At 33.9% G+C, this 27,824-nt stretch overlaps 4 protein-coding genes and 1 pseudogene across 4 annotated transcripts; all 5 read right to left on the bottom strand.

Annotated features, from left to right (window-relative positions):
* Nucleotides 1-252: 252 nt before the first annotated feature.
* Nucleotides 253-1,175, bottom strand: LOC110687608. Its single transcript, XM_021864247.1, has 2 exons — nucleotides 777-1,175; nucleotides 253-667 (listed from the first exon to the last, which is right to left on the bottom strand). The coding sequence occupies exons 1-2, from the start codon at nucleotides 891-893 to the stop codon at nucleotides 296-298; spliced, it is 489 nt and encodes a 162-aa protein (XP_021719939.1). The 5' UTR covers nucleotides 894-1,175; the 3' UTR covers nucleotides 253-295.
* Nucleotides 1,176-5,947: 4,772 nt separating this feature from the next.
* LOC110687985 (acylpyruvase FAHD1, mitochondrial-like) lies at nucleotides 5,948-9,570 on the bottom strand. Its single transcript, XM_021864645.1, has 7 exons — nucleotides 9,382-9,570; nucleotides 9,045-9,210; nucleotides 7,707-7,759; nucleotides 7,466-7,528; nucleotides 7,302-7,352; nucleotides 7,071-7,188; nucleotides 5,948-6,340 (listed from the first exon to the last, which is right to left on the bottom strand). Exons 1-7 carry the CDS (start codon nucleotides 9,463-9,465, stop codon nucleotides 6,225-6,227), a joined length of 651 nt encoding a protein of 216 aa, XP_021720337.1. The 5' UTR covers nucleotides 9,466-9,570; the 3' UTR covers nucleotides 5,948-6,224.
* A 1,307-nt stretch (nucleotides 9,571-10,877) lies between these two features.
* On the bottom strand, nucleotides 10,878-13,298 carry LOC110687984 (exocyst complex component EXO70A1-like). The gene has a single exon (XM_021864644.1). It carries the CDS (start codon nucleotides 12,980-12,982, stop codon nucleotides 11,009-11,011), a length of 1,974 nt encoding a protein of 657 aa, XP_021720336.1. The 5' UTR covers nucleotides 12,983-13,298; the 3' UTR covers nucleotides 10,878-11,008.
* An 863-nt stretch (nucleotides 13,299-14,161) lies between these two features.
* On the bottom strand, nucleotides 14,162-20,426 carry LOC110687983 (coatomer subunit beta-1). Its single transcript, XM_021864643.1, has 5 exons — nucleotides 20,197-20,426; nucleotides 17,750-19,822; nucleotides 16,464-16,973; nucleotides 14,832-14,917; nucleotides 14,162-14,689 (listed from the first exon to the last, which is right to left on the bottom strand). The coding sequence occupies exons 2-5, from the start codon at nucleotides 19,796-19,798 to the stop codon at nucleotides 14,485-14,487; spliced, it is 2,850 nt and encodes a 949-aa protein (XP_021720335.1). The 5' UTR covers nucleotides 19,799-19,822; nucleotides 20,197-20,426; the 3' UTR covers nucleotides 14,162-14,484.
* Nucleotides 20,427-22,589: 2,163 nt separating this feature from the next.
* LOC110687607 lies at nucleotides 22,590-24,461 on the bottom strand (annotated as a pseudogene).
* Between the last annotated feature and the right edge of the window lie 3,363 nt (nucleotides 24,462-27,824).

Here is a 27,824-nt window from a genome sequence, read left to right as displayed (position 1 = left end):
AGAGTAGCATACGCGTACTATCAACAAGTAATAAATATTTCTTTTGTATAATAATCAAATAATAACTAGTTAAGTTCAAACTTTACTAACATTCACCATGCATACTATCAACGATTAATTTCAGACGAATATATAGAAGGAAAACAAATAAGATCAAAATATGATTGATGATGACACACTTCCTTAGGCCCAATTTTATGAAATAAAAATAATAAATTTTTTTATTAATCTTGTTAACTACAAGTCCACAACCGTACACAGTAATCATACATACAAATACTTTTCATATTCGATCTCAACATGGAAAAATGTTGTATAAAAACTCCAACTCCTCTTGTGAAAATCGTGGCATATCTTCATTGCGTTGTTGATGTTCAAAACTATCCTCGATCTCTGGAATAAGTAAGTGATGATTATCTCCATTATTTAGGGCAATAGCTTGATGTTGCTCCTCTTGTTGAAGATGCTGCTCCTCTTGACGATTGCGTTGTAAATGTTCAAAACTATCCTCGATCGCTGGAATAAGTACATGATCATTAGCTCCAATATTTAGGGCAATAGCTTGATGTTGCTCCTCTTGATGAAGATGCTGCTCCTCTTGATTTATAGCTTCAACCTCGACATCTCTAGCAACTCTATAAACTTTGCATAACACCCAACCATCCAACTGCAAATAAATAAAATCCATTTAAAAACGTACAGAAACATTATTTACAAATAAATTGCTTCAAAGTTACACTCTATAAAGTCTATATTATAGTGTAATTATAGCTTACCATATTTTTTGGTTTGGAGCCTTGGGATTGTGATGTACCATCATGATCATTTGTTTTAAGTCTTTTCGGTTTAGGCTCCGAGGTTGAAGGAATATTATTAAGCCTAAATTCGTGCATGAGCCATGGTGTTTTAATTCCCTTGGGTTCGTTTTTATTTTTTGGAGCGGGTTCGATTTTAATAAAGAATGCTAAAGCCTTCCTATAACCAATAGTTATTCCTTGTTTGTTACTTATTGTTGCATCCACCCCGGTAGCCTTCCAATAACCATTGCCAGCGGATCTTCTAGGTCGACTTCCGTTTTTATATAATCTTTCTAATCTTGTGAAAAAATACCAAGTGTTCTCACTTTCGGGTTCATAATACACTGCATCAAAGATCAAGAAATTATTATATACAATACCAACACAATCTTAATCACCATGAGATACAATGTAATTAATTAAATTAAACAAAACAGAAGTATAAATTTGACGCACCATATATAGTAAACACAATCAAGAATGAAAAGCATGCATACTAATGCTTACGACTTAGTTAGGAGTCCATATCATCAAATTATGAAATAATTCTAGAGATACTAAACCATCAAATTATAGAGTACCAAACACCCATCACTTAGAATATAAAATTATTTTTAAGGCTATTCTTGTATATATTATCATGAACCATATATGTAAACTAAGGAAAACTTACAGTAGTTTATACAAAACTTAATTTAATCGTCAAATATGCATGAGTATGCCTTTATATATATTTATTAGTGACAAGTTTATGTATCAAGAATTCAAGATCATCAAAAAAAAAAAAAACATACGAAGACATAATAATTGGACAATACAAATCATACGATCAATTAATAATTAATTTCAGACGAATAAATTAAAGGAAAACAAATAAGGTCAAGACTGAAAAAAATCATCGTAAAACTTACGTGTAAGATCTTGAGGACCGAGCACACCGTACAATACAGTCTCATGCATCTTATTTGGTGGCAAAGCTTCGCCATTAATCTTCTTAACTAGGTAATGAGTAATCAATTCTTCATCTTTTGGGTCAAAGCGAAAACCCGGAGGAATCATATTCCAGATATTTACCGTTTCATTGCTCGAACTAGCCATGATTATTTAATTTGAGCTTATGAATGATACTTGAAGAAGGTTTATTTGTTGAAAGAAAAGTAAAGCAAAGAGAATTTAATCTGATTTTGTTGAAAGAAAAGAAGTACGGACTCACGGTATATATACACTTATTACAACTTATTATGCACGCTAGGGCAAATTTGCATTTGGATAAGGGTACTTTCCATAAAAAAAAAAAGATGGATTAGGGTTATAGATTTAGGTGGATTTTCTGGTTATTGTTAGCTAAAAAGATAGAATTATAGTCCCTTTCAAAAAAAAAAAAAAAGATAGAATTATAGTTGTGTTAATAAAATAAAATTAATGCCCTAATACAAGATATAATTAGTAAGAAATATTTAATTACCACTAAATTATGAGATTGTATTTTTAAATTTTGTTTTCTTGATAAAAGAATCTAAATTTTAGTTCAAAAAAAATAAATGTAGTATTCATTCTCCACTAAAAAAAAGAATGTACGTAAAAAAAAATGATTGAAGAAATTTATCAATTTATTTACTTCATAAATGTTCTTGAATCTTAAGCAATGTGTACTAAGGAAAACAGTTTCGTACAAAATTTGATTTGTCAAATATGAGTATACCTTTATATTAATGACAAGTTTATACATCAACGTATTAATAAAGTCATATGAGATCTCGATTTAATTGTCTCGATGAGTGCATTATTAATATCTTGTTTTTATAATTTTTGCTAGTTTGAAATTAAAGATATTTACCATCAAAGAATTGTATTAATACACGTAAATAAGACTAATATTATGAAACGAAGGGAATAACATGATCCGTTTAATTATATTTAATTTTTTTCCCTAATCATTACGTATGAACAAGAACAACATGATTTTTTTTTTACCCTAATCATTAATTACATGAATGTCGTATGAATTTCTTGGACAAAATTAAATTATACGGGGTCTATGCATAATAATAAAATAATTAAAAATATCTTATAATTCATGATTTCTTGATATGCAATAATTGGACGATCAATATCACAAAGTAGCTAGGGATTATCAACATGCATACACGTACTATCAACATGAAATTAGTGAATAAATTCAAAGATTAATAACATGCACCAAGCAAACAATCAAGGAATAATTTCAGACGAATAAAAGGAAAACAAAGACGATCAAGAATGAAAAATTCATTATTGTAAAACTTACGTGTAAGCTCTTCAGGACCGAACATGCCGTACAATTCAGCCTCGTGCATCTTGTTTGGTGGCAAAGCTTCGCCGTTAATCTTCTTAGTTAGGTAATGAGTAATTAGTTCTTCATCTCTTGGTTCAAAACGATAACCCGGTGGAATTATATTCCAGTAATTTTCTGTTTCGTTGCTTAAACTATCCATGATATTTGCTTGTGATGATACTTGAAATTCGTCTTTTTTTGTTGAAAAAATAGTGAAGAGAATTTAATTTGATTTTGTTGCAAGAAAAAAAGTACGGACGTACGGTATATATACTTATTATGCACGCTAGGGTAAGTTATTAGTCAGTTTTAGCTAGCTTTAACACGGAATTATTTATATAAAAAGTGGATTAGGGTCAAAGATTTAGGTGGATTTTCTTTTATGATATTTTTTTTTAAGTGGTTATTGTGTTAATAGATAAAAAAAAAAAAAAAAAAAAAAGAAAGATAGAATTATAGTTGTATTAATACAAATAAAATAATGCCCTAAAACAAAAAATTTGCATTTAGTATGAAATATTGAAATATTTAATTAATTACTGCTAAGAAAGTAGATTAATTTTATAAACTACGTTTTCCTGAAGAAAAAAAAAATCTTAATGTGTTAATTTTCCAAAAAAATTACAGCCTATCCTTTTTCTTTTTTTTTTGGAAAAAAATTTACATCTAATCTAATGTACTCGTAATATTTAATAATATCAACTAAAACAAATTGAGTTTAAATTTTATAATTAAGTTTTCTTTTCTATGTACATCTTTATGAAAAATTAAACAGCACGTCTTGTGTGCGACTGGTAATACCTGTGGCCACTTGTATAAGAACAAAGTAACCCCTAAAACACTGATCGAGTAACCCCTATAACACTGACTAAGTAACCCTAAAATATTCGCGAAGTAACCCCTATAACACTAACAAAGTAACCCCGGAACACTAATCGGATAACCCCTATAATACTAACGAAGTAACCCTTATTATAGCTGGCCACACCGTGTGGCTAGCCACATATAAGAATTTGTGAAAAATAAATCATTATTTGCTTTTTCCTAAATAGTTACGGGCTTTTACGCTAAACTATATGCATACATACTTCTTTTTTAACTGATAAATAAATACAAATTGTAATTCTGTAAATATAAAGTACATTTTTTTAACTAGTAAAATATACACCGAATTGATCATCATTTGATTACTACTCTTTCCATTCCTCCTGATTTCTTTTATGATTTCACAAATTCTCCAAAAAGGTGGAGTGTACGTTAATTTATTGTAAAATGAGTTAAAGTTATCTTAAACGTAATTAAAGATACCATTTATACTACAAAAATTATTATTTTTCTAATTATAAATTATCTTTCAAAAAACTTATAATGTATTAGATTAATCATATAGCTTCTATAGTATGTAATCATGAATCTATAAGAAATTACACATTAAATAAAATTCAAACCAACAACAAATTAAAAGTTACCTTTTAAGGGGTTAAAGTTACCATAAAAATAACCGTCTTACAATAAAATTAATTAATGTTCACCCGCCTTACACAAGAATTATTGTTATAGTTTTATGGTCAACTTTTCATAACTTTGACTATAATAATTAATTATTATAAACATCAATTATATCATGTGAGATATCTTGAAATTTTATATATTCATACATACAGGTGCATGGTGCACTCAACTAACCCAAGTTTAATTTTTGTTTTTCATTTGAACCCGACTCAACACCCAACTTGAATACCCGATCCGATTTGGCATTTCTCGATCTTGTATAAATATTATTGTTTGAAATTATAGACAATGCTTAGTAAGTAGATCAGTTGGCTAAACTTGTATGGAAAGTCATTTATAAGTTTGTGACTGACCTGACTGTTGAGTCCATAAGCAAACTTTCATGTGAGTGAAAGTTTTATCCCACATTTAAAGAGTGTAAAAGTGAAGAAGAGTATTGAGATGTGTATCCCACATTCTTTCCACCCTCCTACATTAAAAAAAAAAATAAAAAAAATAAAAATAAAAATAAAAATAAAAGTTGTGTCGACTTTTATAAGGCTAAGGGGCTACTCTCATCATTGTCATATGGTTTTGAGGTGAAACCTCCTTAGACTTAAGGTGGACACTTGTGGCGGATGCTCCTCAGACTCATTTATTAGTAAAAGTTATATAATTTTTTTAAAAAAATAAAATTTAGCGAATAATTTTATTTTTGAATGATCTTAGGCCCCTTGATGGGAGAGGTATTGGCGCATAGGCACTATATATTTCACTTGCAAATAGGATGACATTTTTGTAAATAATGAGAACCTGAGAAAAAGCGGTGGTGGAAAATATGATGACAAAAAGTACCACTACATGCATAATAATACATACAAAAATATTATTCAGACAACTTATATTTTAATGGTACATTATTCATGCATAATAGTACACAAAAATGTACCACTATACCATTAAAAGAGAGAAAATGTACCACCGAATTCCAAATTGGCCTCCTATATGCATGCAAAATACATAGACCCTATGCGCCTAGATGCACTCCAACGTAAAATTTCTGGTTACACATTTACGCCACTGTAGCTAGTTCTGACTTCTGATTTACAGTTGCTATTTTCGTTATGTTACAAGACAGCAAAGTCATGTGCTTCTGTAAAACAAAGAAGTAAAGAAAGACAATGGTCTTTTTTTTTTTTTTTTTTTGAAGACAAGACAATGGTCTCCTAAAGCAGCATTTAAAGAGGAAAACAGACCCTTACTCTAGAGATCTGAAATAAAAATTAAATTTTTTTAAAGACAAATTTATTATATTTTTTATTATTTGATTAGGAGAAACTCAAAATTTTAGATAAGAACCAGACCCTTACTCTAGATGCAAATTTTAATTCGCTTGGGTAACTGTTCTTCCTAATTACATACACAATTCTTATTCTTAACTTGATATTGTACAAGAATAAATAGCATTATAAGCTCAAATCCTGCAACAATTTATTACGTAACTGATAAATTCCAGTTTGGAGAAAGGTATGAACTGATGCTAAAATCATCAGCAACTTTAACAAATAACTAGAAATAAACAAATGATGTTCCACTGGAAATGGCAGTCCAAAAGATCGCGATTAATTGCTTACTGGTGTGCTCCGTCTTTCAGCATTGAAATTAACATCTACCAGACCTGTTATACCAGCAGTAATTTTTTGGCCTGGTTTCACTGGCCCAATACCTTCTGGGGTGCCTGCACAACATAATTATGAGAAGCTTCAGTTGACAGTTCATAGGTTTAATAGTTCACGACTAGGAGTTTTGCCACAAAAATCGATGGCATTACAAAGCCATGCTTCTATACGACTATACATGTGTAAATTATACATTTACTTCAGTATATAGAGTTGTTCAGTAGGCTCATACATAGTTAATCAAAAAAATTCCTTCAATAGGTCTCAACGCGAGCTTGTACAGGGTTAAGAATGTAACCACATAGAAGACTAATCGGTGTTTCTTTCAAAAACCAGTTAGCAATAGATGCAGTAGCAAACTAGACATTTTTGCAGGGCAACTCGCATGTGTATTTTTCATCTTAACATAGTGAATTATACAAAATAGCCAGGAAAACGAAACAATGCAACATAGAGGATATAACCATAAGTTGTCATATTTCTTGATTAGTATCCTAATCTGCACACCGCCTCCCCTGTAAGGTAATCAGGGGAGGTGATCAGGAAGAAGGCAGGGCACATTGATGAACTCCGTAGAGAACAATGTAACAGTATGCACATTAGGATGAAAAATAGGTAGTAAAAACGATACAATGCAGGCCGGAAGCCTGAAGCATTACAGTCCTAAGTGACAGTCATGACAATCAAACATCGAATTCACGACAAAGATGCACAACACAGGCACAGCAGCATTTGCAGATACACTATTCTTCAAGAAAAACAGCAGTTCGACAAATAAGCAATACATACCGGTTAGGATCACATCTCCTTCAAGAAGTGTCATAAAAGAACTGATGTGGCTGATGAGGAACGGGATCTTGAATATCATATCTTGTGTTGATCCCTTTTGCTTTAATTCTCCATCAACCTTTTGTCACATAAACTAGGATTAGATATTATTCAATCAATCACAAACAAGGATAGTACGCGTTTCAGAGTTAACTGAAAAAATCACAAACAAATGAGGTCTGATAGACCAACCTTTAGCCACAACTCCAAGTCATGAGGATCAGGCACTGCTGTTTTTGGAATCTGCATGAAATTGACTAACCAAGATAAATAATCCAGCCACATACTGTACTAGTAAGGTATTGAATTCGATAGAAGAAAGTTCGAATACATGATTTATACAAATTATGTCTTACCATTTCACTGATGGGTGTAAATGTGTCGAGTCCCTTAGCTAGTAGCCACGGAAGACCTGTAGCCTAATAGAAGGAAAGAACAAAATGTGAGTTAGAGAAGCATCTGAAAGTTTATTACAGAATTTTATGATAGGAACCTTATGTTAATATAAACCAATGTTTAGGATTATGTTACATATTCCTCAAAATAATAACAAAAAGAATTTGTTACATAACTTGTCTAAAAAATAGAGTATATTACCTTAATAGTAGCTTGGAGTTCCTTTGCTGTCATATCAAGTCCTAGAGCATAACCTAAAAAGTCAAGATCACTGCAATTAGCTTTCTTTCCAAAATAAGAACAATTGTATTATTAGGTTATTAGGATACTAAAGAAGGATTCTTATTCAAAAGAATGTGGAAAAAAGTTGGTAAACAGGTTAGCTTTTATCATGTAGTGATGTAGTAGTACTTAGTATATACCAACTTTAGCGTTAAAGAACCTCACAATAGTTAAGTGGATTACGTTCTCTCTTCCAACAAATTATTCGTATGTTCTTAAATAGTATAATTATGTGACATGTTTCTTGTACCCCTTCCCAAAAGATACAATACATCTTTCCAAAACTTACATAATATAAGTCACGGTCTCATGGAGTATGAAATTTCAATTCAACTCATAAAAACGAACTAAATCAATTGTGATCTAGTAGTATTATTTCGCGTTGGATGGAGTATTCACAATATTGCCATTTGACAAAGTACAATATAGAGCTTGTCAACAAATCTCATTTCTAATTTGCTTTGTAAGAGAGTTTTTAAGAGTGATTCTATATAATATTGTACATTTAATTTGAAGTCCAAAACAGTGCAAGTGATTTTCTTTAGTCACGTGTCATAGGAATTTAGATTGGGTTTTTGGGCTGCCAACCTGATGGGCCTAGATACTGTGGACAGTCCAAAAGAGACCCCAATCATCAATCATGTCTTACCAAAATTCATTTTATTACTAAATTAATATTTTTTTAAACATATTAAAATTAGATTTAGATCCCAATGAAATAGATAAATTAACATTAATTGTTATGCCAGAACAACAAAAAAAAAAAAAAAAAAAAAATTGCATGTCATTTTGTAATTTGTCAAACCACTAACAACTAGTGGTCACTACTAACAATTATTATCTTCATTTATTCTCACCTAATACTAGTAGTATATGAGTTGTGAGTATTACAATTTCATACATAATAATAATATTACTCGTACATTTAAATATTTGAAGTATAATTAAACATTTGTAAAAAAAAAAAAAAAAAAAAATTAATATTATGAAAATTTGTGTTATATCTTTTCAAAAAAAAGTTATAAATATTCATTGTTTAAAAAAAATAAATAAATAAATAAATCTATAGTTAAAGTTAATACTTCACATATAAATCGTGCAAAAAGTCAATGTGTGTCAAATATTCTAAAATAGATAATGTTATAGTAGGTTGCGTTCATTTTCACCATATTTCTCAATGATTGAACTTCAATCAAATGCGGCTATTATATAAACAGAGTAAAAGAGTAAGAACTAAGAAGGCGAAGAGAGACGAACCCCCAACGTAATCCAAGGCCTCGGATTCAGAAACATCGCGAGCTTTCTTGCCAATAACCACAGCAAGCTCAGCTTCATACCACACTTGCTCCATTGAAGCTGGGATTTCAATGGTTCCTCCATTTTCCAAGTACGATGATGTTGGCTTCAAGAACAACACTGGTTCCTATTCATCCAATAAAACATACAACAAACACATCAATCATTTCGTCACAAAATAATAGTCACGTTATATGTCCAGAGACAGTTGTCACATACATATACTAAAATCACAAATTGTGATTGATTTTACCATTATATCCTTACTAAAAAGAAAAACCGAGGAGAAGAGGCCAACCTTAGGCAAAGGAGCGGGGTTGTTGTCGATATAGTTACGGCCAACACCGATTATTTTAGTACCCTTCTCAATAAGATTAGCCATGATTCTTCTTCCTGCCAGTTTATCTTAGCTCTTTAGCTAAGATCAAATGTAATCAAGTTTAGTAGTGTACTAATTTCTATTTTGGTAGGCTATATAACATGTAACACTCATATATATAAATAAAGAAAACCAATAGAATATTGACAGCTAAATCCAGCTACTACTCAATAATTTAGTGGTGAGAAAAGAGTCATCACATGTTCATATTTAAAAATATTTATTTGTGGGGTAAGGTTAGATTAGAGGAAATTGCTAGTTTTTGGCTATTATTGCAGAAATAGATCGGAAGTATTTTGGCATATTATTATTCATTTATTTGGTTTTGTTTTGGTTGAGTGTGGTAGTGTTACGATAATTTCTTAATTGTTGGCCACATATGAAAGGAAATGAGATGGGATCTTGGTTATAGTAGATATCAAGACAAACTTATAGCTATATTCCAAATTTATGCACCTTACTTGCTACTTTACATCTTTGCTCAACGATGGGTTGTTGAGTAAAGGTGTTAATTGGAAATTTGATCAATCTTATTCAAGTGTACATGTGTTTAGTCACTATAATGATTGAAATCGAAAGAACAAAAAAAAACTACTTTATTTTAATCTTGAACTCACATGTTACGGAGTGTTGTATTGTACAAATTATAAAGTAATCCATGATTATTTGACCAATTATGAGATCCATAACCCCACCCCACCAAAGGGCTTTGCCCTCATGTGCCCGAGCTTGGTTGACTAATTTGATAGGACGTCTTCTCCTTACCTATCAAATAAAATTAAAAACGATAGTGTATTCATTTTAGTATTCTTTTATTGCCCTTGTGTGTTTAAGGTTACATCAAGTGATTTTTTTCCCCCCTTCATCCCTTGTTTAGTAATTTTGGAATGCCTTGGATAACCAATTAAACCTTTGAACAACAACCAATTTGTTGATATATCAGGAAATAACATAATATTTGCTCGATGTGTAGCTTCAAAATATCAATTTTCATAATTTTTATCAATAATGGAATTAAAACCATTGATGACCAAAGATGTGCATTTAGAAGTGTGAAATACTAGAAAGCAAGAACAATTCAGTTTGAAACAGAGAATATTTTGGTTTCAAAAAAAAAAAAAACAGAGAAAATATTCTAAGTATGTTTGAACTCCCCATCTCATCCTAGTTCTTTTTTTTTTTTTTTTTGGTATGAAAAAATTGATACTAATTATTTACTCATCTATATATGCTCCACATATTTCTACTTTTTGTTTTGACCAACCATAGTTGTGTTTATTTAAGATAAATTTTCAGGAAAGAATCAATGGATGATGTGTTTATTTTTGGCACACCCTGATGAAATAGGAGGTTTTAGAACTTCTGGTCTTATCCACTCTCCAAGATGGGATTATATTTCTCAAAAGGAGAGGGTGTAGACAATAAGAAGCTGAAGTTATATTTAACCAAAATATGTACAAAGACATCAGAATATGCATTTCAGACTAGACTGAACTACAGCAGAAAACAGAAAGCTGTATATACAAGTATACAACAGGTCATGTTATCATGTACTGATCGGAGCAACACGAAACTGATTAGCAACAGCATTGCGCAGTTTCCCAATCAAATGGTTCGATTTTGAGCTGTTACTACGACCAAATTTGGCTACATTAAGCTGGAACAAAGAGCTAAGCATAGCCTCCAAGCTTGATGCAGAGTACTTAACATATTTACTAGGACTAGACTCATTTTCTACTAGGTAACTATAATTATGAACATAAGACCTGTAAGTTGGAACAATTGTATGAACTATGAGTTGACATGCCTTCTCTCGCAGTGTATTATCAGCTACCACCCACTCGGATTGCTTCCTGTACATGTCTTCAAACGCTTCATTAAAACCTCGAAACCTTTTCTTCACCAGTTCTTGAGTATTTGTTCCTAGGGAAAATAGTATTAGTTCATCTTCACTTAGTATAGCAGGAAGCTTTCCCCAGCTATGTTTTAAGTATGCTTGAGCATAGATTTGCATTTTTCGCTTGTGCTCATGTAGCAACTCTTCTCCCATGAGATCGCCGAATACTGTTCCCTGCAAGAATTCATACAGGTATATGTAATTGTTCATAAGGAAAAAGTAGGACAGTGCATTGTCCTCAAAGGTCTTTGACCATGTCTCTAAGTTAACCTCCAAGGAATCCAGTATGTTTTGGAACTCTTCTCTCAGAATTCCATTGTGGGACTTTTTCTTGTTCCAAATTTGATGGATGGAGAGGACTTTTGAGAGAATCGGCTTGTGATTGTCCTCTAGGAGCATGACGCAGTAGTTAGTGACAAAGGTAACCAACCGAGGGACACTACCATCTGAAGGAGGCATCATGTTGTACCTTTGGGCCTCAACTTGATGGGAGAGTTCCTTAAATATCTCACACGCACCCTCAACTACCTGCTTGATGAGGTCTCGTGTAAGATTTTGAATCTCTAGGCATGCTTTTGAGCCAAAAAGCAGGTTGAAGTCTGCCCTCAGGCTGTCCAAGACTGCAAATATGTCTAGCAACTTTAGAAGCTTGATGGCGTCTTTTTTGGCCTCAGTAATCCTAGTGCCAAATTTGAGCAGTTCTAACAAACCCGATTGAACTGTGATTTTTGCAAAGCATCCAAGAGAAATCTCTGAACCAAACTTCTCAAAGACTGTCTTGCAAGTATCATACTCAGCTTGAAGTATATGCTTTAAAGCAAACTCCAAATGCTCACCCCATTGAACTGTATGATCTTCAAATTTCTGAATAGAATCTGACTCAGAGATTTCTTCTTCAAGGTAGCTCAAATTAAGGGCTTGTAAATCTGCCCTCGCATTTGAGCTCCTCACATCAATAAAGATAGTCATGCAGTTCTCAAGCCTATCGTGTGCTTTTAACCTTTCAATAATGATTTGAAGTTTGTGAACCTGCGGCTCTGTGAATGAGGCATTGGTGCTAGAATTCTCCTTCACTAAATTCCTGAATGTGAGCTCTAATGTGTTAAATGCATTGCTTAAAAGTCCTCCGTTGAGCCTAGCATGCGCCTCCATGTCCTTGAGTTCCGAAAGAACCCTCAATGACCTCTTCACATTCAATATGTACTTGTCATCAGCCATTACATTTTCATCCAAGAGCTTCACTATATCCTCCATCCACTGCCCTGCTAGCCCACAGTTGTCAGACAGAAACATCAGTGCCTCTTCGAATTGCTTCACTACTAGCAAATACCCCATGATATCACCGCCTATGGGGCCTTCCATGAGCGACCTCTCAAGGCCACAAACAGATTCATGTATCTTCAAAACTGCCGCTACAGGTCCAAAGGCCCTGTCCACATGCTCTCCCACTGCAGAAAGAGTGGATTTTCGAGAGTAAGTAGAACGAAGCTCAGTTGATAATATCGGTAAGTTATCATTTATCTTCTGTAACCTTGACTTGGTTTCATCTATCTGTGAAGCCAAAGAATTTGATTTCTCAAGACTTTCTTTTAGGCACTGCCTAGCAGCTAAGAGCTTGTCCATGTTGCTCTCAGCAACCGCCAATCTGCGAATCAACCATAAGGCTGGTGTTTTTGAGTAGCTTACAATTCTGAGTTCTGAAACATATGCAAGGAAATATGTAAAGGTAAGTCAACAGGTTATCAGATTTCTTGTCCTTAAAACTGGGAGTTGAGAAATCCATATCTACTATCTTCACCAAACTTTACCAAATATAAGTCAGGAGAAGGGGGGGTTTACCAGCAGATTCTAAACAAACAATCCTTACTTTTGGGGCAAGATTCTTACTTAACCTCAACTAACTATTTATTTGAGATACTTTTAGTGATGTCCTGAATGAAAAATTTTAAATATCATACCATCAGAAAACTTGCAAATAATAACTAACGATCCTATGTGGAAGACTTGCTGCGGCTTGGTCGGACGAATATTTTGGATGAAATATCATGTTTGATAGATGTACCTGAACATAAGAATTGTGATTAATTAAGTAGTAACATTTAATTCTTAGATTACTAAAAGTAAGAGAAAAGTTTTGACTTAGCTTTTATAGGAAGTTTTTACAAGTAATTGGATTTTGTTCTATGCTGTTGGCACTAGCATGCACTACAGCAGCAGTTCAACCACTGGAAGATAACCAAAGCAGCAGCAAAAAGTTCATAGTTTATCAACCTACATAAATTACATATACAGGAGGAGCATATTTATCTTGACTCCTATTGGCCAAAACAAAAATCACAAAATCGCGTAACATACCAATTTGAAGCCAAAGTTCCTATGAAATTTCCCGTGAACCAACACATTTACAGAAGTTCGGTTGAAATCATGTACCAATTTGTGTTTCATACCTCCTTAATTATGGAGGTGTCTCCAAATTTAAGTTAGCAATCTAATTGAATTGGTGAATGTAAATTATGTGGCAAAATCAGAGGCAACAGGACATAAGACGAAACACGTAATTTGACAAAAGCTGCGTACTGTGCTAGGCTCAAAATAATGTGAACATAGCCTTCTGACCCTTGAAAGACAATCCAGCATCTAACCTTATTGTGGGAAATAAGCAAGTTTGTGCCATGATATACCTACTGTCATAGTGTCATATGTCGAACTCTTACAATGAAATGCGGCATGTGTGTGCAATTAATTGTGTCCTGCCGAAGGCACTCAGAGAGCTAGAAAGATGTAAGTGCTAAACACAGTTGATAGAGAAGGAAATGGCAATGGAGAAAAGATTGAACAGCTAATCATTTAACCTCGAGGGAGAGGTCTACATTGTACAAAGTATACCTCAGTTGAAAGCACAAAATGAGGGAAACATAAGACATACATCTCAAGACATAAAGAAATGAATATCCACTTTAGGCTAACTTTCCGACACTGGAAAACTGTAAAATCAAAAATCTCCCTCTTTTAAGAAACAAGTGCGTATAAGGATATGCAACAGTCATGCCGATAGCAACATGACACAATGAATAATGGTGAAGCAGGAACAGGGAAACTCCTATAATGTAACGACGAAATATTGATCAAGCAGCTCCCTTCTGTTTCAGTGTGATCTTATCCCCAAGACTGAGGGCAATGCCTTGTGTTTTACTCCTAATTCTGATGTAACCGCTGAGCTTGCCATCTGATTGTTTCTCAACACTCACGTTCACCAAAGCATCTTCACCGAAGACACTTTTAGCGTACAAGTTTGCTGCAAGGAAACCACACTCTCCTTCCAAGGCCGATCTGATATCAAACAGAAAAACAGATCAATAAGTGGAGGCATACATCAATCATCTTGGCAAGGCGAGAAAATATCTAGTAACTAGTTGAAGCAAAATCATTAATATGTCTTAGAAAAAGCTGATAGTTGCATCACAGGACTTACGGTGCAGTAAGGCATTTCATGTTAGTCGACTTGATAATGTGATCTAGGAATTCCTTCTCATCTTGAATTACAGTGTTTACAGCAACCTGTAGGCAATGTCAGAGTTATAACGCTTGATCAGGGAAAATTAATTTAGATACTAAAATGAGTAAAAGGCATTCACATCCCAAATGAATATTATAGATCAGGGTTGATATAAAAGAGGAGATATTAGCCTTAAGAAAAAGGACACACTGCAGTAAGCATAGACCAACAAAACACTAGTGTAATACCCAGTAATTAAATGTCAATACATAATTAATCTTATCAATCATATAATTTGTAAAAGCCTGAAAACACCTAATGACTATGTTGCAAGAGGACAACAGTACTAGTACAAAAGCTATGCAAGTAATTTACAAAGATACCTCAGTTAGAAAATAAAAATAGCAATTAAGCAAGACAAAAACATGGCATAAATTGTCATAGCAGCCAAGATAGTTAAATACTTCGTGATAACTTTGTTCTAGAGGTCGAGTAAATGACACATGTGACTAAACTTGGGAGGAATCAGGTTTAGTTTCTGACTCTTATTAACAAGCAAAGAAAAGGCTAGTCTCAAACTGGCACATTCAATGTGTTCAAGAATCTTAAACTAAAGGGAAAATGTCAAAACTATGGAAAGGAGTCAAAACTGTAGAAATTACTTACCACTTTTCAATATTTGTTCAATGAGAAAAACTATTATATTGTATGTAGAATCATAAGCATTTTCAATATCTCCCAGTTATTCTATTGTTCTTGAAAGGACAACTAAGCTCAATAAAATAACATATCCACATATTTCGCCATTTTTACTTTTCCACTGTTTGCTCACCCAATAAACAAGCATGGTAAAATTGAGGAATCCACACATTTCTACAATTTAACTTAGTTCATCCAATTAATGTCAAGTTCACATACACAGCGATAACTGATTAAAGGACTTAGTTTAGTCCAACACCCAAACCAAGTGTAGTTACAGAAGAAATCAAAATTTATTAAACCAAACACCAAGGTTCTCATACCCAAAAAAAAACATATAAATAGAACTGAGAGCAGTGAAGCCTGTAGGATGTTCCTAAATTATGTGATCAAAGTTTTCCCCCACTTGGGGAGTAAAGGACAGAGGTTAATTCATCAATTGACACACAACATGGCAGCTAATTAATCAATTGACACGCAATGAGGAAAAGTTAGTCCCAGTGCAGTCAAGTGATAATCTGCTAGATATAAGAAGCAAACATTGTCATATAAAATACATGAATAAGAGCTTCCAAAAAAAAAAAAAAAAAAAAAAAACACATGGATAAGAGTAATTACAAACTATACAATTCAACCACTGTAGTTTTCAACAAAGATTCTCTTGAACAGACAAGTTGGAAACAAACCACCAGATAATGTCCAAAAAAACCAAATGGAATCTAACAAAGAGTAACCACAAGATGGCAACAGACCAAGCAGATGGAAGACAACATGACCTTTGAAATATAATCATACAAAACACAGAACAGACTGTATAAGCTCTTTTTCAGAACACGTTCAGAAAGCAAAATAACAACGCATTTCCTAGAAATAAAAAGTAATATTGAACATTGAAAATATAAATCATACCTTGTTTTCCCATTCAAACTCAGCCCACATAGATCTGAATGCAACATCAGCACAGGTTGCAGGAGAAATGTAATCCATAATGTCAATGTGGATGTCGTTGAGGACAACAACATTACGTTCAAGCACATTTGAAGTCTCATAGACAATATTTCCAAATATAACTCCTGTTTCAGTAGAGGAGACCTTAATGTTAGCCCTGATTTGTTTGCTTGACTCTGGCGCCAGAGTATAGTTCTGTGGACGCTCCACGAGTTTAAGGTCACCCATGGTTGCCAATTCCAAGCATAAGTTTTGCAGGGTTTCCTTTGTTCTATTGATAACTGTAACATCAAGGACAATGTCATAATGATGAACTGTAACATAGGCCTCAGCATAAACCGGGTCACTGAACCCTGTGAGTTGAAGAATGCGATTAAGTTTATTCGCATCATCATTTTCCTTGGTAAATTCTCCGGTTGCACGTTTCAAATCATCTTGAACCTCATCTTCCAATTCCAACTGGCTCATGCCCTGAGGAGAGGAAGTAACAAATATTAATGAATGCAAAGACATTTACCGTATGAAAAATCGTATACGAAGGCAAGATAATCTGTGATAATTATGGCAATTGGAAAAAGTTATTTGCATAAGGCAATCCTATGCGCTTTTTGAGCATAGTTCAGCTGCATTTAAAAACTTAAACTAGGTATACTTTGCCAAGAAAAATATTACTTAGATAACGTTTCACGAGAAATGAAAGACCTAGAAAATCTTGCAGCGTAAACAACCATTCTATATGATAAATATAGATGCCAGTTTTTAACAACAACAACAACAAAGCCTTAGTCCCAAAAAGATGCCAGTTTTAACAAATTAAAAAAAAATTAATAATAATTACAACAGTGAAGGTCTAATGCACCTTTCACGGGCCGGGATTTATCAAATTAATCTTCTTCCACACTAGCAAAATGGAAAGTTCAAGATAACAAACTCGGAAATTTAGACTAGAGAACAGCTTGAACTTTTTTATGTCTGCTAGCCCTATCACTATCAGTAATTGTATCAAATAAAAACTAACTTAAACTTGGAATAAAGATGGTAACAACAGCATATTTTAAAGAGTGAGCAGCCATTCTGTATGACAGTATGATAAATGCAGCCTATGCAGATTGAAAAAAAGTAACACAATTCATAAACCATTAAAAAATAAATCATATAGTTTTTATCTATTCCTATCTAATAAATTTGATAAACACGATTCTACCATCCACCCAACACCCATAAATAAATAGAAAAATCACACTAACCTTCCTGCTCTTCAAATGATAGAAATCAATGAGATCATCAGGTTGAGAGTGAGAAATCTGAGCCTTGGCTTTCCTCTCCTCAGATTCACGGAATTGCTTGTCAGCAAGCATATTAACAAAGCTTTCTTTGCAAGAGTGAAGCCAAATTTTTCTAGCTGCATCACCGGTGTTGCACAGAAGTCTGATGCAGAGAACTATCCTATCATAAGCATCATTGTCAATAGGGTGTGGGAGAACAGGTGATTGCCCAAGCTGGATCATGGACACCATATATAGTAAGGCATGTGTTATTGCTTTGTTCACTTCAACCTTGGATGGTTGAACCTCCTCCAACCTCAAAACAAGCTTTGTCAAAGTACAGGCAACAACAGCGCCAAGGAAAAAATCACCAGATAGCAACAGAGATCTCAGATTTCCTTGAGTAGCCAACGAACCTTGAACCAAGGTAGGGGGTGACATAGCAGTTTCTAGGGCAGCACTTTGAGTGGCATAAGTTCCGTCTGCAAGAACCACAGGCTTTCTAGAAGAGACTGTAATACTGCTGGCTAGTTGGTCCCTCTTAGGAGCATCCTGGCCCTCTCCTTCCTCAGTGGCAGTGTAAAATGGAAGTTCTCCAAGACATTGCTTAATGGTAGCGATTCCACTTTCAATTTCGGAGAGAGAAAGACAATACTCCCCAATAATCCACAGAGCACAAGAGCAAACTCTTGCGGCACGGATCTGATAAAAGGTATCCAGAAGCCTTGTTATGATGGAGACCCGCAATTTGGGATTGGTCTCAATGATCTCCCGCACAAAGACTACAACATCAATAGCTGAAGCAACATTTGTGTCTCCAAGGAAATCCATTAGCACATGGACAACTGTGCTAGCCACCTCTGGGAATTTCATAGCACATGTATGGATGGCTTGAACAAGCATTTGCCTATACTCTCCATTCTTCTCAAGATCAGCACTTTGAGTCTTCACCACTTCCTTCTTCAGCATGAGAACTACTTCATCAACATTCCTAGGAGTAATCAATTCAAGGGAAATATCTAAAGTCTTCCTCCTGATATCAAGATTAGGACTAGAAAGTGCACGAAGAATATCCATAATCATTTCAACCATGATTTCCTTATGAGAAGTCTTCAGCTCATTCAAACGATCAAGCACAATAAGCTTGACGTTGTTGTCACTTTGTGACTGCAGTAGCTTACAATAAGTATCAGCAGCGGCCCTAATAGCTGTAGGTGCTGATGATAGAGAAACTAGGGTACCAGCACATTCGTATATGACAGCTGTTGAAGGGGCAGTGAGCAAAGATATAATGATCTTTATGTACTTCCCCTTCTCATGCTTATTGGTCCGACAAACCTTTTTGATCAACTCCAAAACCACCATCTGAAGCTGCTCACCCCAATCCAAGATCCGCTCAATGTGGGTAAATAAGTAGCTAATTGCCCTCTCTTGGGCACATGTAAAGAGCATGAGGAATGCATTCCTCTTTGCTGATGGATCTTGCTCAGTGGAGAGCACCTTCTCAATGGTCTCTGGTGCATCTACCAAAAGCTGCTCTCCCTGTGGAAGCTTATAGATAGCCATGACAGCAAGTATAGCATTCCTCCTAACATATGGATGCCTATGTTCCAGATTTTGCAACACAGATGGGATCAATGGCTCAATGATCTCACTCTCATTCAAACGACACAAAAATCTAAGCGTAACACCTCGAAGATACTCGTTAGGGTGTTGCAAATTATTCCTTAGGTTTTGACAAATCAAAATCATCTCAGGGAGCACCTTCCCTTTAGCATCAGTCTTATCAATAATTTCCAAATAAAGCAGCAAAAGTTTCTGAATAGTGTGATCTTCTGAAGGTAAGACATACCGAACAATGGTGATGAATAATTGTGGGATCGTCTCACCGTTCAATAAAATCATGACAGCCTTCTTCATTGCATCTACCTTCGCCGGCACATCACTGCCTTCCAATGCCTCCCTGATCTCATTGGCTAATGCCGGTGTGCCCTTATCAAAGTGCACCAATAGCGTACAAGTTTTCTCCATGATTTCGATACCTCTTACTCAGATCTGATAAACGAAAAACAAAATTCAATAACAAATCTCACCAATCACAACAATTCACTCAATACCCCCAACAATCAACACATCATACACGCTACATTTCCCCTAATTCGATCCCACAAAACATATCATAACGAAAACTCAAACCCACAAACAGATTAACCCTAATAATCAAAAATTAACAAACAAGAACCCTAATCTGGATAACAAGCTCTTACCGACAAATTCACACTACATTTGAACTAGATCTAATAAAATTCAGCAAATCACAAACCTTAATTCAAAGGTTAAAACAAAATAATCGCAATTAATCAAAATCATCGATCTAAGAAATGAAATCAAAATGATCAGACATCAGATAAGAGGAGAGAGAAATTAACCTGATAATGTGCGATGAAAACAGATCAAACAACTCGATCGAAGAATGAAATGATGAAGGAATTAGTTTATAGCATCAAAATTGAGATGGTAAAGTGAATTCCATTTTTCGTTAAGATTTTCTGTGAATTTCAGAGTTTTTCGATTCACAGATCTAAAGGATAATTTTCCGAGAGTGGTCTCTCTTTAAGTGTGAGAGCTGTTGTGCGAAAAAGGAGTAATTGTGTAGTTATTGCTATCACCCCGAAGCATGCGCGGTGCACATGGTCATATAGTGTTTCTTTTGGCGAGACGAGGGTTACGACGAGGGGCTTCTAGGCAGAGCAGAGCAGGAGTCAGCAGAGCAAAGCAAAGCAGATTTTATTATTATTATTATTATTATTATTATTAAATCTCAAAAACAGACAAAGTCATACAACCTACAATAAATTAGTGCGAAGCCGAGATAAAATCTGGGCCCCCACTCCTCTATGTATAGCAAAGTCTACCCTAGTGAAGATATGAGCTGTAGCACGAGCCTCAATGTCTTGAGTCGTCGAGAACTTCTGAACCCGCTTTAGCAACGCAACAACCTCCTTCTCTAATTCCCCAAGTGAAGAAAAGGATAAGGGAATGAAACCATATGCAATTAGTCGACAATTAGCTTCATACTTCACCCGCTTCCGATGAGCTGCATCAGCCACAACCCGTCCAGGAACAAAGTCAGATACTCTTGTCTGTGTCAATGGAGAAGACCCTGTTAAGTCCACACATACATTGCGACCACGATATCAAGAATAAAGTAACACATCTGCAGGTCTGAGGGCCCCGTCTTTCTCTCCAGACAACCTTATGTCAACCTTCTTTCTTGCTGAAATCCCAGATTTGTAGCAGATATCAACAAGGGTATCCCGGACAACATTATGCCGATATTTAATACCCACAATACCAGCACACGACACCGCGTGATCACCGAAAATATCCCCAGTAAAAACCCAAGAACAAGCAGAGCACGGCGTCGAGATAGAGAACAATGGAACACCCATCCGGTAGAAAACACATATTGGTAGGTCATACAACCTACAATAAATTAGTGGGAAGCCGAGATACAATCTGGGCCCCCACTCCTCTAGCTATAGCAAAGCTTACCCTAGTGAAGATATGAGTTGCAGCACGAGCCTCAATGTCTTGCGTCGTCGAGCACCTCTAAACCCGTTTCAGCAACGCAACAGCCTCCTTCTCTAATTCCCCAAGTGAAGAAAAGGAGAAGGAAATGAAACCATATCCAATCAGCCGACAGCTAGCTTCATACTTCACCCGCTTCTGATGAGCCGCATCAGCCACAACCCGTCCATGGACAAAGTCAAATAGCCTTGTATGTGTCAAAGAAGAAGACCCTGTTAAATCCACACATACATTGCGACCACGATCCCAGGAATAAAGTAACACATCTGCAAGTCTGAAGACCCCGTCATTCCCTCCAAACAACCCTATGTCAACCCCTTTCTTGCTGAAATCCCAGATCTGTAGCAGACATCAACAAGGGCATCCCGAACAACATTATGCCGATGTTTAATACCTACAATACCAGCACACGACACAATAATAATAATGATAATGATAATGATAATGATAATGATAATGATAATGATAATGATAATGATAATAATAATAATAATAATAATAATAATAATAATAATAATCATCATTATTATTATTATTATTAAATATTAATTATTTATTATTATTATTATTATTATTAAATATTAATTATTTATTATTATTATTATTAGATATTAATTATTTATTATTATAATTATTATTATTAAATATTAATTAATTATTATTATTAAATATTAATTATTTATTATTATTTTATTATTATTATTAAAAATTAATAATTATTAATTTTAAATATTAGTTATTATCTTTAAAATATTAATTTTTATTCAAAAAAAATCAATTATTATTATTAATTATTATTATTACTATTTTTATTATTATTAAATATTAATTATTATTATTATTATTAGTATTATAATAATAGTAATAATTATTATTATTATTAAATATTAATTATATATCATTATTAAATATTAAATATTTATTATTATTAAATATTAATTATTTATTATTATTAAATATTAATAATTTATTATTATTATTATTAAATTTAAATATTTGATATTATATTTAAAATATTAATTTTTATTATAAAAAATCAATTATTATTAATATTATTTTTATTAATTATAATAATAATAATTACTGTTTTTATTACTATTATTATTATTAAATATTAATTATTATTATTATTATTATAATTATTAAATATTAATTATTTATTGTTATTATCAAATATTACTTATTATAATAATTCAATATTAATTATTATTTTTAAGCAGAGTAGGGCAGATTGAAGTAGAGCAGAGCAGGACTCAGCAGAGCAGAGCAGCTCTAAAGAACAGGGTCGAGGTCTATTTTATTTTGATCATACTATCTCAGGAATATATTATTTGCAACTTTTGCCAAAAACGGAAATTTCACATTAGATGCAACTTTTTTCATTCTTTCTCTTTTTAGTAAATATTTTTAAATGAAAATACTGTTTTAGATTAAGTATTCCCACCAAAATTAATTCAATCACCCAACTAGCTCAATAAAATCACCCAACTTTTAAAAAAAAAAGAATCTGGGCCAACATTTCCCCAAATTTTTCTAGGATTAAAACCCTTAATCGAGTTCTTCTTCTTCGTTCTTCCTGACTTCCATCTTCTCTACTGCACTTTCTCTCTCCTGTCATTGTTGTACGGCACCATCCTACCTTCACCTTCTCTCTCCTTTCTCTTGCAACTTAGTCTCGGAATATGCCGGATCTCAACCCACTCGATGCCGGTATTTTAGTGAGGATGAGCAAGAAATCGAGCTGCTTAACAAGTAAATCGACTTCATTAAGCGCGGCTCTCCGTTGGCTCGTCGTCGCTTCACTTCTAGTGAAATCGGAACACACCCCTGAAGTCAGCTTACGTGCTTATTTTGTGTTGGTGCTCATTCCATCAAACACTAGCCTACCAATTAGTCTTTTCCCATGTCTATCTAGAAGTGAACCTTATTCAAGGTGATTGTTTTCACACATAACACACACATACTTCTATATCGGTGGGCCACGATGGCTGATCGGATTCCAAGATATTATGCAATAACCATTTTGGAACAACATCTCTCACCCCAAGCATTTCATCATCTTCTATGTACTCTCGTGTTTTGTTTTGACCAAATATTTAAATATAATAATCTTTATAGGGTAATGCAAAGTACTAAATATAAAAAGTACGTACTTCTTAAATTAAACGAAATTGATATGTTATTTAGATTAGTAGTTATAAAATAAATTCTAGTACTATATGGCTATATCTCATTGGGATTTATCATATGTAACAAGCCATCAACACTTACAACACTAGTAAAATACTAATAAAATATTGGGAATTTAATTAACCTATCTATATCATTGTTCTTGCGGCTTTCTCAACACCCAAAAAAAAAAAAAAAAAAAGTGACACAAGAATCCCTGTCTCCCAATCAAATTAAGCAACCGCAGTTTGAGGATGTGGGAAAAGGCGGATGGGAAGGCCATGCTCCGGGATAGGCATGGGATATTGGGATTAACAATAACTTTCTCATCAGGAAGCACTTTTTCCCATTTAAACCTCTTGACAATGTGGTACATGAACACCAATATCTCTAGCCTTACATACTCCTTTCCTGGGTACATCCTTGGTCCCCCTGCGAAGGGTACGAATGCGTATGGTGCTGGCCCGGGCCCATTGAAACTCGATGGGTCGAATTTCTTTGGTTCTGGGAAGCATTTTGGGTTCAAATGTGTTGTATTTGCACCCCAATATAGCTGCAATTAAGTACATTTATATATGTTAGCTAATCTTTAGTTTATGGACTATGAGTTTAGTACAAAGGTCAAACTTGTGAAAGATGTGGAACATGCATGATTTAGTAGCTAATTGTAAAACCTTTGCTTTTAGTGAAAGTTTAAGTTATGACTCAATTACCTAGCCAAACTGACCTGACTTGATTGAACAGAACTCAAAATAAATGATTAGAAGTTATAGTGAAATTACCTTCCAACCCTTGGGAATTTCAAATCCGTTGTACATAAAGTCGGAAATGGCTTCTCTAAAACTACTTTGGAGTGGAGGAGCCAAACGCAAGTACGCAGCACTTCACATGCCACATTCCATGAGTATTTCATCTTTTGTATGTCCTCCCAATTTAGAAGTTCTCCTGGTTGTTTTGAATTTGCTATCTCCATTTGCTCTGCATCGTAAAATTTCCAACCACCATTGGATAATAATCAAATCATTAATCTTCTACAATATCCACTAAATTTTACGTTTGTTTATTTTTAAATATAGGATGCAACAACTTACTATATATGAAAATAACATACATTTGCTAGTTTAATATTTATTTTTCATCATTTAAAATTCTACGTTTGTTCTCCTGGTGGTGGCTCGTGCCGCGCCGTGCCGTGCCGGCACACCCCATCCCACGACACGGACATCCCACGTTCTTGGCGTGCCGGGCCGGGCCGGGCAGCGAGCCGCCCACTTTTTTTTTTTAATCGATATATTTAAATATTTTTTTAATTTATGTTTTACTATTATTATATTATTATTGCTCTTTATATTTCTCTTATTTTTATTATTTTAGTTCTTACTTATTTATTATTTTTATTATTAATATATTATAATTAATTTTATTTTTTAATTATTATACATTTTTATTATTATTTAGCAAAAAACAACAACACATATAATTAAAAAATTGACTAGTGCGATAACACAAGAATTGATGAATAACTTATTTTATTATACATCGGTACGGTAAATTGATAATACAATAATTGATAATGATAAAAATCGTACAATAATTGATGAATAACTTAACTTTATTGCTTATTTTATTATACGGGGTTCGATAATACAAATAATAGCTATAATTAATAGTACGTAATCTAATTATTCTTCTTGTTCGTCTTCGTCTTCTTCTTCTTGTTCAAGTTCATCGGCCAATTGAATTGATTGGGAACTGGTAGAACCCGACGTTCCTTCATCGTCGTCGTTTTGTGCATAAGTACGATCTTGGGATTGAGTTTCGGCATCCAACCAATCCTTGAAACAAACACACATTTCAAGTGTTTCGGGTTTTAGATTTGTTCTTCTATCGTCTAAAACCCTTCTTGACGCACTAAAAGCTCTTTCGGAGGTAACGGAGGAGACTTGGATAGCAAAAATATCACGAGCCATTGCCGCCAAAATTGGATGTTTCGTGCTTTGTGATTTCCACCAATTAAGGATGTCGAGGCCGTACTTCTCTTCGTCGTCCATGCCTTTCATGAAGTCGTAACTTAAGTACATTTGCAGCTCCGAAACATCGCTTTGTGTTCTCCTAGATGATGGTTCACTATCTGAAAACTTAGACATCATGTTAGCAGCTTGTGCAAATAAACCTTTGGCCCTTTTACTTAAATTTTTGGATGATTGAGAAGGAGCAAATCGATACACGGTTCCATATTTAGATTCATAAACTCTATATAAGGCAAAAAATTGATTGGTCACATTAGTTTTATAAGATTCAACATCGTCTTCAAATTTCATGCATTGAAAATGAATATCAATTAATAAAAATGTGCCATCATACTTTTGCCTTGGATCTAATATAGAAGCAAAAATATAAATCATAGGAAGAATAGTGTAATATTTACGCCATTTTTCCTCCATTTGATGGAAGATATCCATCATAATCGTGTTGTGATCGGTGTTCATCAAAAAGTTGTGCAAGTAAACATGCATTGCTAAGAAAAGAATGAGCACAAGGATTATAAACAGAAGAAAAACAATTTGTCATACTATAATAATTGTAAAAACTGCATATATTTTTCATAGTTAGACCAATTACATCTAATAAAGCAAATTGTGGAAATTTTTTATAATAAAAAATTGTTAATGGACCCTTGTACTCGATTGTCATACTCAACATTTCATAGGTGGAGTTCCACCTTTGATTTTAATACCCTTTATCCTTTGTTGCCTGCAAAAAGCTTTCCATTCCTGAAATCTCATGTTAGAGCTGTTAATAGACAAAATAGTATATCTAATTTTGTGATAAAATGGATCAATTGCTTGGGTTCCATCCTTCACACACAAGTTTAGAACATGACAAATGCATCTAATATGAAGTGCATCTCCAATAATATTACATCAGTTAATTGTGCTTTAACTAAATTTGCACTAAATGTCATAGAAGTTGCATTATCAAAAGTCATAGACATGATTTTGGACCCAAGATTATATGCATCAATAGCTTACATTAAATGATGAGAAATATTAAGATCGGTGTGGGGGTATTCAAGCATTTTAAAATGGATAATGTGTTTTTGTAATAACCAATCAGTATCCAACCAATGACAAGTCACACACAAATAGTGATATCCGGAACCACTATCTCATGCATCAGCGGTCGAAGAAACTCTACAAGTAAGATTACTCAATTCATCATATAACTTCAATTTATACTCTTGAAATGATTTCATGGCAGCCGAACGGACAGTTTCTCTAGAGATTTTTCTGTGTTGGGGTTGTAGTGCTCGGTTAATGTAATTGTTAAAGGAATCATATTCGGCAAAAATAAAGGGTTGTTCGGCATGTACTAACATTCTCCCAAGCTCATCCATATCTCTCTCATAATTATAAGTGAAGCCATGTGGATGGAATTGAGAAATTTTGGGTTGGGTTGGATCACTAGATGGTTCACCACATTTTTTTACATGTCTAGTAAGGTGTCCCGTCCCTCCCTTGGTTTCGGTCGAGTAAATTTTCTTACATGCCTTACACTTGGCTTTGGTTCCATCTCTACTTAATTGAAAATGTGCCTAAACATAACTCTTTTGGTTGGTAGCGGCTTGTTCCTCTTCGGTACACCATTCTAATGTGTTTGGAATTTGTGTGTTTGCCATTTGGATGGATTGTTCACTCGACCCGGCGGCATGTGTTTGGCTACCTTGACTAGTAGGATGAGAAAATTTATGTTGTGAGCCGTATAAATGAGGTGAAAATTGGTTTCGTTGAAATCCCGAACCAGACATAGTCCAAAGAGACATATTGTCAAATTGTTCGAATCCTCCCATGGTTTGGGGATGAAAGAAGGGGGTGGAAGTGTTCGGAATGGGCATGTTAGGGGAGGGCATTGAAGTGTTTGAATTTGGTAATTCCCTACTAGTACTAGTACGTTTTGACTTGGCTTTCCTAGAGGAGGAGGAAGGGTTCGGGTTTGATGCCATGATTAATAATAATAACAATAATAATAATAACAACAACAACAATAATAATAATACAAATAATAATAACAATAACAATAATAATAACAACAATAATAATAACAATAACAATAATAATAGTGACAAGAGCAATAACTATACTAATAATAAATTAATATATAGCAATAACAATAACAAATTAAAATAACGTTGAGTTAGATGTTACAACGACACTTTGATTGCTTTTCGCTAATTAATTTCCCGAACTTATAATTTTTTTTATTAATTTTTATAACTGAGAGAATTAGAGAATTAAAG

This window comes from Chenopodium quinoa, unplaced genomic scaffold (genome assembly GCF_001683475.1).
Source record: "Chenopodium quinoa cultivar QQ74 unplaced genomic scaffold, ASM168347v1, whole genome shotgun sequence".
NCBI lineage: Eukaryota > Viridiplantae > Streptophyta > Magnoliopsida > Caryophyllales > Amaranthaceae > Chenopodium > Chenopodium quinoa.
Note: the sequence above shows the minus strand (reverse complement) of the source record. Positions and strands in the feature narration are given on the sequence as shown.